We start from the raw sequence: 16291 nt of genomic DNA, 5'->3' as shown, positions 1-16291 counted from the left end.
CGTCCTCGGCCGATAATGGAAAAAACAAGGGCGCCCCTGACGAGCATTTGGCCGATTTTACCTGGTCCATTTTTTTTCATGACCAAACCTCGAAAAGGTGCCCAAACTGACCAGATGACCACCAGAGGGAATCGGGGATCACCTCCCTTTACTCCCCCCAAGTGGTCACCAACCCCCTCCCGCCCAAAAAAAAAATTAAAAAAACATTTTTTCCAGCCTCTATGCCAGCCTCAAATGTCAAACCCAGGTCCCTGACAGCAGTATGCAGGTCCCTGGAGCAGTTTTAGTGGGTGCAGTGCACTTCAGGCAGTTGGACCCAGGCCCATCCCCCCCTACCTGTTACACTTGTGCTGGTGAATGTGAGCCCTCCATAACCCACCAGAAACCCACTGTATCCACATCTAGGTGCCCCCCTTCACCCATAAGGGCTATGGTAGTGGTGTACAGTTGTGGGGAGTGGGTTTTGGGGGGCTCAGCACACAAGGTAAGTTAGCTGTGCACCTGGGAGCAATTTCTGAAGTCCACTGCAGTGCCCCCTAGGGTGGCAGGTTGGTGTCCTGGCATGTGAGGGGGACCAGTGCACTATGAATGCTGGCTCCTCCCACAACCAAATGCCTTGGATTTGGTCGTTTTTGAGGCGTCCTCGGTTTCCATTATCGCCGAAAACCGAGGTCGCCCATCTCTAAGGTCGTCAATCTCAACATTTAGGTTGACCATCTCTTAGTTCAACCTAAATGTTCAGATTTGGGCGTCCCCGAGCATATTATCGAAACGAAAGATGGACACCCATCTTGTTTCAATAATACAGGATGCCCCGCCCCTTCGCTGGGATGTCCTTAGAAATGGCGCTCTTAGAGATGGTCGTCCCCGTTCAATTATGCCCCTCCATGGAGCCCATTTACTAAGCCGTGTAAGCGCCTGTGCAGTCGATTTTGAACTACCACCCGGCTACGGCGCGGCCCGGGCAGTAATTTCATTTTTTACGTGCGTCCACTAAGCGCGCCAGAAATTTTCCGGCGTGCGGCACTAACCGGGTGGTAATCGGCATTGTACGCACATAGACCATTACCACTTGGTTAAACCGTGAAACTTTACTCCTAGGTCAGTGGGTGGCGCTAAGGTCTCAGGCCCAAAATGGATGTGCGCCAATTTTTATTTTGCCGCGCATCCATTTTCAGCCAAAAGAAAAAGGCCTTTTTTGCAGGTGTGCAAGCCACTTTTCAGTGCACCTTAGTAAAAGGACCCCTAACACTTTTTTTTCTCTACCAAATCGCTAGCTATTCGCGACAAAAAAAACAAACACTAGCAATAGGTTGGAAATTTTCAGATAGCAATTGTAAGAAATCAAAGTTCTGAGCTTGTCAGTTTGATCCTTTCCATTTAAGCAATCTTCTGCTTAGAAGGAAAATTGAAAGCACACCTCAGACAGTAATTATTTTAGGTTCACGTAGGAGGAATGTAAAATAGAACAGATTAGCTTTAGAATACTTTATGCAGATTGGAACGTGGAATAGCATATGTGGTCCTCTGACAACCCTCTCCCCCTCCCCCCCCCCCCCCCCCCCCCCCGAAAAAAATAAAATAAACATTAACTGCAGAACCAATGCTAATCTAATTTGAAATGCCTCGCTGGTTCAAATTAGATTCTGCTCTTACACCTAACAGTGATTTTAATGTCATTTCACTTCATTTATTCAATTTGTCAGCCGCCCTTCCAAAAAACTGAAGGTGGAAGAACACACTGTAAACATGTCAATTCCAATTTTGAAAAATACTAAATACTACACTAATGCAAAATAGATGTAAGTCCTTTGTGGTCTAGTTATTAAGGTGCATTAATGCCTCTTACTGCGTGTTAAACGGCAATAATCTTGGCATACTGCTAGACCCATCCCTCGCTCTGACCCCACAAATTCAAACAACCTTCAAAAACTGTCTCTATCATCTACGGCAGCTACAGTATCTCTCTTCATATATTGAAAAGACGAGTCTGACCACAGTGGTCCATGCCATGATAACATCATGATTAGACTACTGTAATGCCCCGTACACTGGCCAAACCAAAAAGAGTTTGTATCAGCTCCAACTAAGTCAGAATGCTGCAACACGACTGATAGAAGGCTGCAAACGGTGTGACCACATCAGGGACATAGCCAGACTTCGGCGGGAGGGGGAGTCCAGAGCCCAAGGTGAGGGGCACATTTTAGACCCCCCGCCATTGCCGACCCCCCCCCCCTCCGCCGCCACCACCAACAACAACTTTGACCCCCTCCCGCCGCCAACCCTCCCCCGCCGTCGCCGTTGCCTACCTTTGCTGGCAGGGGACCCCCAACCCCCACCAGCCGAGGTCCTCTTCTTCCTTCGTTCTGTTTCTGTGAGTCTGACGTCCTGCACGTTGTACTTAAAGGCATTTACCGCCAGCTGATTTCTACCGTGAGTCCTATGAGGCCGAAACAACGGTGCGTGTCGAGTCTTTTTATCAATAAATTTTCTTAAAAGTATTCAGGCCATCTGTCTTATCGCTGGAGTCCATGGTCGTTTTCCCACTTTTTCTACTGCCGTTGCATCTCATGGGATCTCGGAGTTCTCCACTTGGGTGGATTTCTACTGGATTTTTACACAGGAATCCATCCACATGCCTACCGTTCACAAGCTTTTACATCTATTCTGCTATGGGTTCTGTCTTAAATGCATGGTGTAATTCCGGCTGAGGGGAGACATGATAGAGGTATATAAAATAATGAGTGGAGTGGAACAGGTGGATGTGAAGCGTCTGTTCACGCTTTCCAAAAATACTAGGACTAGGGGGCATGCGATAAAACTACAGTGTAGTAAATTTAAAACAAATAGGAGAAAATGTTTCTTCACCCAACGCATAATTAAACTCTGGAATTCGTTGCCGGAGAACGTGGTGAAGGTGTTTAGCTTGGCAGAGTTTAAAAAGGGGTTGGATGGTATCCTAAAGGACAAGTCCATAGACCACTACCGTGTTTCCCCGAAAATAAGACACTGTCTTATATTAATTTTTGCCCCCCAAAATGCACTACACTAGGTCTTATTTTCAGGGGCTGTCTTATTTTTCGGGGAAACATCGGGGTTGGATCGGGGTTGGCCCGCCCTCCGTCGCTCCCGGAACTAACCTTAAACGCCTCCTTTCACCTTCGCAGCAAGCAGCAGCAGGGCAGTCCACTCCTTCCTTCCGTGCTGCTGCTTGCTGCGAAGGTGAAAGGAGGCGTTTAAGGTTAGTTCCGGGAGTGACAGAGGGTGGGTGGAAGTGGGGGGCCCGGTGACCTCAGGTGGGGGGGCGGCCCGGGGGCGGCCTTGTCCGGCTCTCGGAGGCCCTGCTTTGAAACAAACATTTGCTAAGTCTTACTTTTGGGGGGAGGCCTTATATCTACCAATTCAGGAAAACCTCTACTAGGTCTTATTTTCGGGGAAACAGGGTACTAAATGGACTTGGGAAAAATCCACAATTTCGGGAATAACATGTATAAAATGTTTGTACGTTTGGGTAGCTCGCCAGGTGCCCTTGACCTGGATTGGCCGCTGTCGGGGACAGGATGCTGGGCTCGATGGACCTTTGGTCTTTTCCCAGTATGGCATTACTTATCTACTTATGTACTTATGACAAACGAATGAGGCCGCTTTGCGACTACCTTATATGTCTTCTCCAGTCTCACCAAACTCTGCCACCGCCTCCAGTGTGACATTTAAGCAGTCCTGCATCAACTTTCCTTTGCCCAGTCTCAAAAGAAATAGCTATGGGGCAGCAAGGTTGTCTTACTAGTAGAGGTTTTGGGGGACAGACTCAGGAGTAATGTCAGGAAGTATAGAGGGTGGTGGATACGTGGAATGCCCTCCCGCGGGAGGTGGTGGAGATGAAAAAGGTAATGGAATTCAAACGTGCGTGGGATAAACACAAAGGAATCCTGTTTAGAAGGAATGGATCCGCGGATTCTTAGCGGAGATTGGGTGGTAACATCGGTAATTGGGAAGCAAAACTAGTATTGGGCAGACTTCTATGGTCTGTGCCCTGATCGTAACTGAATAGATATGGATGGGCTGGAGTGTAAATTTTAAGGGGCTTCGACGTTAGTTTCAGAACTTTTAGTACAAGAAGAGTGCTGGGCAGACTTCTACGGTCTATGCCCTGAGAATGGCAAGGAAAAATCAAACTCAGGTATATATATATATATATATATAAACTATCGCATATCAAGTAAAATGAGTTTATCTTGTTGGGTAGACTGGATGGACCATACAGGTCTTTATCTGCCGTCACTTACTATGTTACTATATATGTCGCTTACAGTTCAGGTTGTTTTTACGTGTAGCCTTTGCAATGCATCCCACATCCCCTTTGCTGTATTCTCATTCCTAGTACACTGTATTTCTTACAGCACTGCAACCTTAGACTAAAAATGCATTCCATATTCATATGAGACGCGTCCATTATAGATATTTAGCCATCAATTAACATACTTCAAGATCAAAACTGAAAACAGACAAATAATAACAAATAATAATGCAGATAGACAAGGGGATATCTCCAGTGACGTACCAAGTGGGGGGGGTGGTCCGCCCCGGATGCACGCCGCTGGGGGGGGGTGCCGCGGCACGCGCCTGTCGGCTCCGAGTTCGCTAACTTCGCTCGTTCGCTGCAGCTCCCTCTGTCCCGGAACAGGTTACTTCCTGTTCCGGGGCAGAGGGAGCTGCAGTGAACGAGCGAAGTTAGCGAACTCAGAACCAACAGGCGCGCGCCGCGGCACCCCCCCCCCAGCGGCGTGCACCTGGGGGGTGTCATTTCACCGGGGGGGGGGAGGTGTCATTTAGCAGGGGGGATGCTGCACCGGGGGGGGGGGGGGGGCGCATCAGCGATCCGCCCCGGGTGTCATCCAGGCTAGGAACGCCACTGGATATCTCAGATACCTCCTCGGAGTCCCATCTCTGGTCCTAGAGTGCCAGATGGAGAGAGGGAGGGCCGCCAAGCAGATCCGGGGGGGAAATGTGTTCAGAGGATTCTGCCAAACAGTGGAAAAAAAAATCGCATGAAAGGGATGATATAATAGGCCGTTATGTGACCATCAGGGTACTGCAGTACATGCATTTCAAAGGTCCTTGATCATGCCACAGAGCTGAAACAGATGGCAGGAATATTGATTTCTACTGTAAAGAGCTCTGCCACTCTGAGAATGGCCTGAGAAAGGCAATTAAAGGCAGATTAGATTCTGCAGTACAAATTTTTTTCTTCTAGCAGGCGACCACCCGGTTTATGAGCATTGTGGAAGATGATTACTAGTAACGTCACAATACTTGATTCATATAGCGAAGGGGCAAGAGATTATGTGTAAAGTGTGTCTTGCATTGACTCTGATGAAAGACTAAGAGAATACACAAGTGTGTTGTGTGGTTCTTTAAGTACAAAAATGTCCCAGTATGTCTAGGATCAGGTCAATACTGAAAGCCATATATCCCCGTACCAGCTACCGTTATTCAGAAAGTAGTAAATTTAAAATGAATCAGAGAAAATATTTCTTCACTCAGCGTGGAATTTGTTGCCAGAGAATGTAGTAAAAGTAGTTAGCTTAGCGGGGTTAAAAAAAAGTTTGGATGGCTTTCTAAAGAAAAAGTCCATAGATGGCATCATTATCCTATTTCTGGGATAAGCAGCATAAAAATGTATTGAACTTTTTCAGGATCTTGCCAGGTATTTGTGACCTGGATTGGCCACTGTGGATACTGGGCTTCGTGGACCTTTGGTCTGTCCCATTATGGCAATACTTATGTACTTCTTACATGTAAATATGGAGTGTTTTTATATTTTGAGCCTGTTCCTATGGGGCTGCTCTGAACAAGCAATTTTTCTGGTGTTTTTATTAAAGATAAAGATATCCAATTTGTGAAGCTGAGGCAGCATTAGCGTAGAAAGGCCTATAAACAAGAGTAGAGAAGTCATGGCGGGGAAGTCAAAGGGTAGACTTGGGGCAATGGAGTTTTCCGGTGTTTAGCCAATACTTTTTTTTTTTTTTTTGCACAGGGGTATTTTACCAGTATATATTAGTTAAAATCTAAAATCAGAATTCATACATTAAAAAAAAACGTAAAGATGTTGTTAATATCCCTTCCCTCCCCACTCTAACCCTCCCTCCCCTCCTCCCCCAGATCTAGGCCCACCCTCTTCATTGTGGAGGAGTGGCCTAGTGGTTAGGGTGGTGGACTTTGGTCCTGAGGAACTGAGTTCAAGTCCCACTTCAGGCACAGGCAGCTCCTTGTGACTCTGGGCAAGTCACTTAACCCTCCATTGCCCCATGTAAGCCGCATTGAGCCTGCCATGAGTGGGAAAGCGTGGGATACAAATATAACAAAAATAAAATAGATACTATTGGAGATTCTACATGGAATGTTGCTACTCTTTGAGATTCTACATGGAATGTTGCTACTTTTTGTTTTATATCTCACGGTCCCGTGAGGGTTTTTACCTCCTTTTTCGTTTTGGTTTTGCTATTCCACTAGCAACATTCCATGTAGAAGGCTGCGCAGGCTTCTGTTTCTGTGAGTCTGACGTCCTGCACGTACGTGCAGGACGTCAGACTCACAGAAGCAGAAGCCTGCGCGGCCACATTGGTGATCTGCAAGGGCCGACTTCTACATGGAATGTTGCTAGTGGAATAGCAACATTCCATGTAGAATCTCAAATAGTAGCAACAGTGGAGGAGTGGCCTAGTGGTTAGGGTGGTGGACTTTGGTCCTGAGGAACTGAGTTCGATTCCCACTTCAGGCACAGGCAGCTCCTTGTGACTCTGGGCAAGTCACTTAACCCTCCATTGCCCCATGTAAGCCGCATTGAGCCTGCCATGAGTGGGAAAGCGCAGGGTACAAATGTAACAAAAATAAATTACTGTTCCTAGATCAAAACGTTGCTGATTACAGGGGTTCTACCACCCTGGAGTACAGGGGTTCTACCACCCTGGAGTTTGTAGCTGAATCCTTGAAAATTAATACAAGCAAAACTGAAGAAAAAAAAATACGCTGCAGTAAAAGAAGGAAAACTTAAGCTAGAAATAAAATTGAAAAGATAATGGAACGAACACATGAGACACATCAGCGCACCAGAGTAGATGACAGAAGTGCTCAGGGGTGTGCTGGTAAATTTTTAACAACTGGCTCTCTCTCCAGCCATTGCCAGCCCTGCAATTTGAGGGGGGGGGGGCACAGGTGGACTAGCGGGGGGGCAATGCATGCCTCTCTCCTCCCCCCTCGTGCGGGCATGCTAGGCATAGCCTTGCTGGCAGGGAGGCTGAGCCCCAGCAACCAATAAATAGAATTATCAACACTCTCCACTGCTTGTTTCTGGCTCTGAGCAGCATGCTGGGACTTCTCGCACATGCAGAAGTCCCAAGGGCGTAGCCAGACAGCAGATTTTGGGTGGGCCTAGGCAAGAAGTGGGTGGGCACCAAATGTTCTCCCCCCCCCCCCCCCCCCCGCCAAAAAATATCTCTGCTGGTGGGAAAATGCTTCTCTCCACCTTGGTAGTCTGCAGCAGGCATGAGCTGAAAACTGAGCATGCGCAGGTGCCGGTATCTTGGAGAGTAGCGTTTTCGTTACCATCAGCTAAAGACTTCTTCCTGATGGTGACGAAAACGCTACTCTCCAAGAAACGGCAGAGCTTGGGATCCCTATCAGCTACCACTCAACAGGTGCTACTGTTGGGTGGGCCTGAATCCTAAGTGGGTGGGCCAGGCCCACCTGTGGCTACGCCACTGAGAAGTCCCAGCCTGCTGCTCAGAGCTGGAAACAAGGAGCAGGGAGCCGCAGCAGCCTATTTACTTGGTGGACAGGGCTCGTCATCCCCGCCAGCAAAGGAAAAGCGAATTCAGGAGAGGGCTCAAGCTCAGAGCCTACTTTAACCACTGGCTCCCCAAATTCTTAAAAACTTTACCAACGGCTCTCGCGAGCCCATGAGAGCCCGCTCCAGCGCACCACTGGCAAATGCTGAAAGGCAGACATTATTCCACAGACACGTCCAGGGCAGGCTTTCATTTTTACCTGAGCCCCGAATTGATCACGATGTGTTTTGCTTTCATTAGCACAGTTATTGATTCTTGCCTCTTGCATCCTTGGAAATTATTTTAAGGTCAACGATTTCCTATTAAACTTTTTTTCTTTTTTTATTTCCTTTGGGGCTTTTTAGTTCCTCCATTCTGCACAGTTCAGCTGGCAGATGAATACAGAACAAGCGGCAAGGAAGGAAATGTTTCCAGGACCATTTCTACAGCTGCCAAGTTTGCAAGAAACCTGAATGAACAATTTGCTCAACTTATTGGGTCAATACGTTAATTCAGTGCTCAAATCATGCATTACCTCCAAACATTCAAAATTCCTAGGAAGAGAATAAAATGGCGAATGTTGCAAAGTTCTAGCTGTTCCGTCAACGATCATATAAAACCTTAAAAGAGTTCCCAAACCTGGTCCTGGAGGCACCCCAGCCAGTCAGGTTTTCAGGATGCCCACAATGAATATTCATGAGAGAGATTTGCATGCACTGCCTCCGCTGCATGCAAATCTATCTCATGAATATTCATTCTGGGAGTGGAGGAGTGGCCTAGTGGTTAGAGTACCGGTCTTGCAATCCAGAGGTGGCCGGTCCAAATCCCACTGCTGCTCCTTTTTATTTATTGCATTTGTATCCCACATTTTCCCACCTATTTGCAGGCTCAATGTGGCTTACATAGTTTTGTTAACACAGTTAATCCTGGATGTCAGGTACAGTTATTATTGTGCAGAGATTAATTAAGGGAAGAAAGTAGAGAGAAGAAGGAAGGAATTTATTAGGTATAGTAGAAGGTGGGTTTTCAGAAGTGGATTAGTGAGGTTCCTTGTGATCTTAGGCAAGTCACTTAACCTTCCATTGCCTCAGGTACAAACTTAGATTGTGAGCCCTCCTGGGACAGAGAAATATCCAGAGTACCTGAATGTAACTCACCTTGAGCTACCACTGAAAAAGGTGTGAGCAAAATCCAAATAAACTATTTGAGATTCTACACAGAATGTTGCTAGTGGAGGAGTGGCCTAGTGGTTAGAGCACTGGTTTTGCAATCCAGAGGTGACAGGTTCAAATTCTGCTGCTGCTCCTTGTGATCTTGGGCAAGTCACTTAACCCTCCATTGCCTCAGGTACAAACTTAGATTGTGAGCCCTCCCGAGACAGAGAAATATCCAGAGTACCTGAATGTAACTCACCTTGAGCTACTACTAAAAAAGGTGTGAGCAAAATATAATTATTATTTAAAAAACAAATTGTAGATATACTGAAAACCTAACTGGCTGGGGTGCCTCTAGGACCAGGTTTGGAAACCAAAGATTAAAAATATTATATGATGTATGCAGAAATAAAAAATCTTACAAATAAATCAACCTGCATTTGATTTTGTCTCCAAGAAATATAAAAGGACCCTTTTACTAAACTGCAGTAAAGTTTTGCATGAAGGGCATAGCCCAGTGGTTCCCAAACCTGGTCCAGGAGGCCCCCCACCCAATCAGGTTCTCAGGATGCCCATAAGCACTATTTAACATGTCAGCAGTCGTTCTGACCAGTTAAATGGTGCTGGATATTGGGGGGTATATGCATATTTTTTGGCCCTGCCTCCATTGCATGCAAATCTCTCTCATGAATATTCATGGTGGATATCCCAAAAACCTAACTGGCTGGGGTGCCTCCAGGACCAGGTTTGGGAACCACTGGCATGCTTCTGGATTAGCTTTTGGGGGCATTCCCAGCATCATAGGCTTACCACGCACTATTCCCCTAATTTGGAATTCATAACTGCATGGGATAGACACGGAGGATCCCTAAATAGAAAGAGCATGGGATCAAAACAAAACTTAGCACATAAGTTCATTTATGATAGACAGGAGCAGTGCATATACAGTGAAGCCAGTGCCGGACAGCCATCTACAGTTTGCGTCCTGTATATGGCAAGACAGATCAAGATGAGTAGGGTTACCATATGTCCGGATTTACATGGACATGTCCTCTTTTTGAGGGCATGTCCGGGCAACCGGGCGGGTTTTGCCAATCTGCCCGTTTGTCCGGATTTCTGGACAAACGGGCAGGCTTGGTGGGTGGACGGCCCGCCCGCTTGTCCAGAAATCCGGACGAACGGGCAGATTGCTAGCCTCCCCTCCCCTTACTTACTACTGCCCTGGTGGTCTAGTGATCCAAGGGACCCAAATCACCCACCCACTTCCCTAGTTGCATCCTTCCCTAGTTGCATGCTGTTCCCTGCATGCACCCTTCCTGTTGGTGATCCACGGCGCCGATTCAAAATGGCCGCAGAGAGTTGAAGTGACCTCGCGCGACTCTGCTGCGCTGCTGTAAAAGAAGAAAATCGCCTCGGCGGCCCTTCCCTCACTGTGTCCCGCCCTCTGATGTAACATCCTGTTTCCTCGAGGGCGGGACAGAGTGAGGGAAGGGCCGACGAGGCGATTTTCTTCTCTCACAGCAGCCCAGACGCGAGGCGCCGCACCACACAGCTGCCGGGTGGATGGAGCTGGTAGGGACTCGCCAGCAGAGCACCCCCCCCCCCTATCCATTGACATCCGGGGCAGACTGCTACGCCACTGGGCGACGGGGTATGTGACAGGGGAGAGGGGATAATGTGGCAGGGGGCGGAGCGAGAGGGTGACAGGGGGCAGAGCAAGGGTATGACAGGGGCTGGGAGGGCGTGAAAAGGGGATGGGGCATTAAAGGGGCGGGGCATGTGTCCTCCTTTTTGGGGGGCAAAATATGGTAACCCTAAGGATGAGTGAATTGGCATACATGCTGTTGGGCAACAAAGTATAAACAGTTTGTTTGGAGTGGCAAATAGAATGTACCCTGGCCCTGTGCAGCTCTATCACATTGGTAAATTGCCAAGCTCCAGTTGTTGGAGGGATGTAGACTGGAACTTTCTTTGGATCACTTGTAATGGGGCTGTCCACTGGTTCAGGGGTTTTGGTTGGGGTATGGATGCAACTAGGGAAGTGGGTGGGTGATTTGGGTCCCTTGGGTAACCACATGATGGGGCAGCAGAGAAAGGGAAATTAGTATCTAATTTGATCCTAGCTGCCAGACTGACAATAGCGCAGTGCTGGCCAGCGGCTGAAGGTCCGTTAGTGAAAATCTGGACCGCCAATTGGGGAGAAATGATGAAATATGGCAAATGAATATGGCCTGATGAGGAAAAAGAAATGCAAATTTGAGCAGAACTGGGGTTGGCTATCTTCTTCTTCATAGGTTCCTGCTCATCTAAAGTTGTTGGGGCATAAAAGGACTTAGATGAGTGGGGGATGGGGCTTATTTATTTGTGACATTTATATCCCACGTTATCCCAAATAAGTTTGAGTTCAGTGTGGCTTACAATAAACAATATAGGATAAATAACTAAGAATAATGCATAAGAAAGTAATTTGTTGTAAGAATCCAATTTTACAACACAGTATCTTAAACATACTGGAATAGCTGTGAATGTTTAACATTTAGAAAATCTATTATGAATAAGAAATTGTACATGAAGCAAAGAGAAAGTTAATGGTAAATAGAGTAATAACCTATTCAGGTAATAATTAGTTGTTTGTTCTACATGAAGGTTTGTTTGAATAGAAATGATTTGAGGACTTTGCGGAATCCAGTATATTCCTGTATATTTCTTATTTTGGGTGGTCAGGAGTTCCACCATTTGGTTCCTAGGTAAGTGAAGTCTGCTGAGTGGACAGTTTTGTAGATCACCTTTTCGCAATTTGGGAGGTGTAGTTTCTTGCCTCACATTTAGTGTTTCTTTGAGGTAAGTTTATTAGTAAGATAAATGTCAGCATTGAATTTCAAGGCAGAAAGTTGACAGTGGCCAACATACCGCTCACTGTCGTAGTCTACATACGTAACCTCTTATATTCCACCTTTTCACAATTGTTTCAGGTTTCATTGTTAAGCAGAGTTTTTAGGTCATTAACCAAAGTCAATCTTGTCTTCCAGGTTGGCCATGTACAGAAGACGACCATCCGTCCTGTGCATATCCAGTCGATCTGGAACGTCAGGAACTGTACACCTGAAGGATGTCTTCATCAAGGACGTCGGACAATGGTTAACTAATATCTAGCTATATCAACATTTTCATTGAAAACTTTCTTTTGGGAGGGGGGAGGAGGGAAAGAGAAAATGAATTGCACTAATTGTACCGTAGGCCCCAGTGTGGCAGACAAAACCAAAACCGTCACAGAGAAGATGCTCATTTCCCTCACGCTAGCGGTAATAACGATTCTGACGACATTGCTGAATTCTGCTGTAATCGCTGCAATCTGTGTGACCAAGAAACTGCATCAACCTGCCAACTACTTAATATGCTCTCTAGCTGTGACAGATTTGCTTGTTGCCATTTTGGTCATGCCCTTGAGCATTGCATATATAGCTATGGATACGTGGGCTCTTGGTTACGTCATCTGTGAGATATGGCTTAGTGTTGACATGACATGTTGCACTTGTTCAATTCTACATCTTTGTGTCATTGCACTGGATAGATACTGGGCAATCACAGATGCAATTGAATATGCCAGAAAAAGAACAGCAAAGAGGGCTGGATATATGATCCTCATCGTATGGGGAATATCCATTTTTATTTCAATGCCACCACTGTTTTGGAGACGCCATCACAGCAACAGTATTCCCAGTCAATGTATAATTCAACATGACCATGTGGTCTACACTATCTATTCAACTTTTGGGGCATTTATATACCCTTGACATTAATCCTGATTTTGTATTATAGAATTTACCACGCTGCAAAGAACCTTTACCAAAAACGCGGTTCTAGTAGACATCTAAGCAACCGGAGTAATGACAGCCAAAACTCATTTGCTCATTGTAAGCTCACCCAGACGTTCTGTGTGTCAGACTTCTCCACTTCCGACCCCATGATGGAATTTGATAAAAAACATGCATCGGTGAGAATTCCACCTTACGACAACGACCTAGACCCAGCCGGGGACCGCCAGCAGCAGATTTCCAGCTCAAGAGAGCGAAAGGCAGCTCGGATTCTTGGACTGATATTGGGTGCTTTCATCCTCAGCTGGCTGCCATTTTTCATTAAGGAGCTCATTGTAGGCCTGAGCTCTTGTACTGTGTCAGCGGAGGTTGCAGACTTTTTAACTTGGTTGGGCTACGTCAACTCTCTCATCAACCCGTTGCTTTACACCAGTTTTAACGATGATTTCAAGTTAGCTTTCAAAAAGCTCATCCGATGCAAGGAACATTCTTAGAGCATGTAGAAATCGCAGTGAAGCACGTGACTATCGTACTGGCCTTAAGGATGATAAATTAAGTTGAATTATGGATTTTTGTTTGTTTGCCTTCGGATTTTCCAGCCTCAGATTTTTACGTCTTTGTCTTGTTAAGATGGGGAGGGGTTGCCTGCTATTTCTTTCTGGCCTGTAACTTGCTATGCTGTTTTCTACCTCTGGTGTTACTCCTATTATAATGTTGAAAATATTGAAAATAAATTCTTATACTAAATTGTCACATTTCCAGTACAAATAATGGTCACACCTTCATGTTTAATAGTTAACTGTCAATCTGGTCACTAATCACAGTTCTACCTTTTTCCTCATTTCATTACTTCTGTCTCGACAAAACCATAGTACAAGGCTTAACCAGTCCTGGCATGATTTGAAATTTGAGGTAATATGCATCTGTCTTCAAATGTGGATATCTGTGGGTATAGATAATGTAACAGGGAACTGGCATTGGTAAAGGACTAGACAGGAAGATAACTAGGCAGACTAGATGAGATCATTGGGAGGGGGATGATAATTTTCTAAAGTAGGCCCAATTAAGCAATTCAATGTTCAGACTACTAGCATATATGTATATATATATACAGGATATCTGCCTATGTGCTATTCTGTAAATAGTGCAAACATATGGCAAATCTGAACACATTTTTAATCAGACCATCAGAAGTAAGCACAAACTTAGCAGGGTTTAAAAAAAAAAGGCTTGGATAATTTCCTGAAAGAAAAGTCCATAAGCCATTATTAAGATGGACTTGGGAAATATCCACTGCGTATTCTAGGATAAGCAGCATAAAATCTGTTTTACTGTTCTGGGATCTTGCCAGGTACTTGTCACCTGGATTGGCCACTATTGGAAACAGGATACTGGGCTTGATTGACCTTCGGTCTGTCCCAGTATGGCAATTCTTATGTTCAAACCTGAGGTGATGCCTCCATTCCTCATCGGTCCAATTTTCTGTGTAAATATTTAGGTGCCCTTTTACTAAGCAGCAGTAATGTGCAGGTAGCATGTGCCAAATCAACACTACCGCTGGGGTAGTGCGCGGGCACCCAGCGGTAATTTTGAAGTTGGTGTGTGCTGTGCAGCCACATTGGCATGTGCTGCATGATTACCATGTGGTTAGCATGTTTGTCCTTACCACTAGGTCAATGGGTGGCTGTAAGGGCTCAGGCAGTAAATAGTCACACTCTACTTTTGATTTTAGTGCACAGCCATGTACTGCCCCATTTTCTTTTTGTCATTTTTCCCAGCTGTGGTAAAAAAAAGAAAAATGGCCCAACGCACGCCAATTTCACATGTCCAAACTGTAGGAGTATTTCCCTGTGTGTCTCACCTTGCGGGCCTTGGCCTGTATAATCCTATGACAGCAACATGGAGGCTGTAAACTCTGACCCACACCTCTCTACAGACTCAGCTACAGTTCTTTCTAACGGAAGTATTTGGCTAGGTTCCAAGGTTCCCACCCCTAGACCTAATTCAGGCTTATTTGCTTGCAGATAGTTCTGCTTAGGGGAACCTGGACACAGGTAATTTATTATCTGTGATTTATCCTACAAAACTAGCTCAGGCCAATTTTAGGCCTAGTAAAAGGGCCCTTCAAATATCTCTTTTTTCCTCTATGAAGTTATAAATCTATCAGTTTTTCCAGTTTTGTCATAATGATGACTTAGCTTTAGTCAGTCCTGATGCAGGTCAAGCCCGAGAATGCCTAGGCTATAACGCCACGTTTCGCTTCACGCTGCGTCAGGGAAGCCTGAATATTTTCCATAACTATAACATTTCCTGGCACATTTCTCTTCTGCATCAGCACTGATGTAGAAAAGAAACGTGCCAGGAAGTGTTATGGGTATAACAGAGAGAGGGAGCAAAGCACAGACAAAAAGCCAAGCCACAAAACAAAAGCACCAAGGGCCTCCAAAAAAATGGGGTTTATCTGTTTACCTGATTGAGTCCGTTACTGAAGGACCGCGTTTGCTCACTTAGAACGATCTTTTTGTCCTCAATCTATGTGAAGGGGATGATATGGCGTTGCAGTTCATTGATCTTTACAACTGTATTGTCTTCATGTTGTCAGCTGTTGCTTGCGAGCCCTGAGGCAGGCGCTGTGCGCCGAAACACGGACCGTGTCGGGTCCATTCAAGTATTGTTTCTTCAACATATGATTAAAGGCTTTAATCCCCATTTTTTTTTGGAGGCCCTTGGTGCTTTTTGTTTTGTAGGAAGTGTTATGGAAAATATTCATGCTTCCCTGACGCAGCTTGAAGAGAAACGTGGAGCTATGTTGGAGGCATTCCCGGGCTTGACCTGCATCAGACTGACTATAAGTCATTATTTTAGATATGAGAAAACTGAAAAAAAAAAAAAAACCTGATTTATAACTTCATAGAGGAAAAAGAGATATTTGAATCCGAAGAAATTTCAATTTATTAAATATTTCCACAAAAAAATCGGACCGATGAGGAACGGAGGCGTAACGTTATTTATGCTACTATTGTAAGCCATTCAAGTCTGCAGTTTGTGCTCACTTCTGATGGTCTGTTTAAAATTGTGTTCAGAATACCATATGTTTGCACTGATATCATTGAGGTAATCTGACATTCCATTGTATCTGACCACAATGGGCCAGATTCTATTGAAGGCGCCTAAAAGATCCACACGGTAAACATTTCCGCCTAAGCGTTTTCAAGAAGCGGTGCCTAGATTTAGGTGCAGTAGAGAGAATACGCTTAGTTGATATCCCAGCACCTAAAACTACACAACTCCATTTACACCAAACGAAAATGTGGCGTAAATCCCCGCGTGTAGATTTACGCACACTGGGCCGTATTCTATAACTGCGTGCGTAAATTTGAGAGAGCCTATGGAGTCCCCTTTTGAACTGTGTGCAGCAGAGTTTAGGTGCATAAATTCTAATTATTGCCAATTAGTGCTCATTATTGCTTGTTAAGTGATGTTAAAAACACTGATT

At 45.5% G+C, this 16291-nt stretch overlaps 1 protein-coding gene across 1 annotated transcript in view; it reads left to right on the top strand.

The window, feature by feature from the left end:
- The window catches only part of HTR1E (5-hydroxytryptamine receptor 1E), a 124687-nt gene extending 111199 nt beyond the window's left edge, over positions 1-13488 (top strand). Inside the window, 2 exon segments of the mRNA XM_030195646.1 lie at positions 12010-12757; positions 12760-13488. Of these exon segments, the coding sequence (XP_030051506.1) occupies positions 12193-12757; positions 12760-13289 (1095 nt within the window). The 5' untranslated portion in view covers positions 12010-12192 and the 3' untranslated portion in view covers positions 13290-13488.
- The last annotated feature ends 2803 nt before the right edge of the window (positions 13489-16291 follow it).

This window comes from Microcaecilia unicolor, chromosome 3, assembly GCF_901765095.1.
Source record: "Microcaecilia unicolor chromosome 3, aMicUni1.1, whole genome shotgun sequence".
Taxonomy (NCBI): Eukaryota; Metazoa; Chordata; class Amphibia; order Gymnophiona; family Siphonopidae; genus Microcaecilia; species Microcaecilia unicolor.
This window is presented reverse-complemented; position numbering and strand designations above follow the sequence as displayed.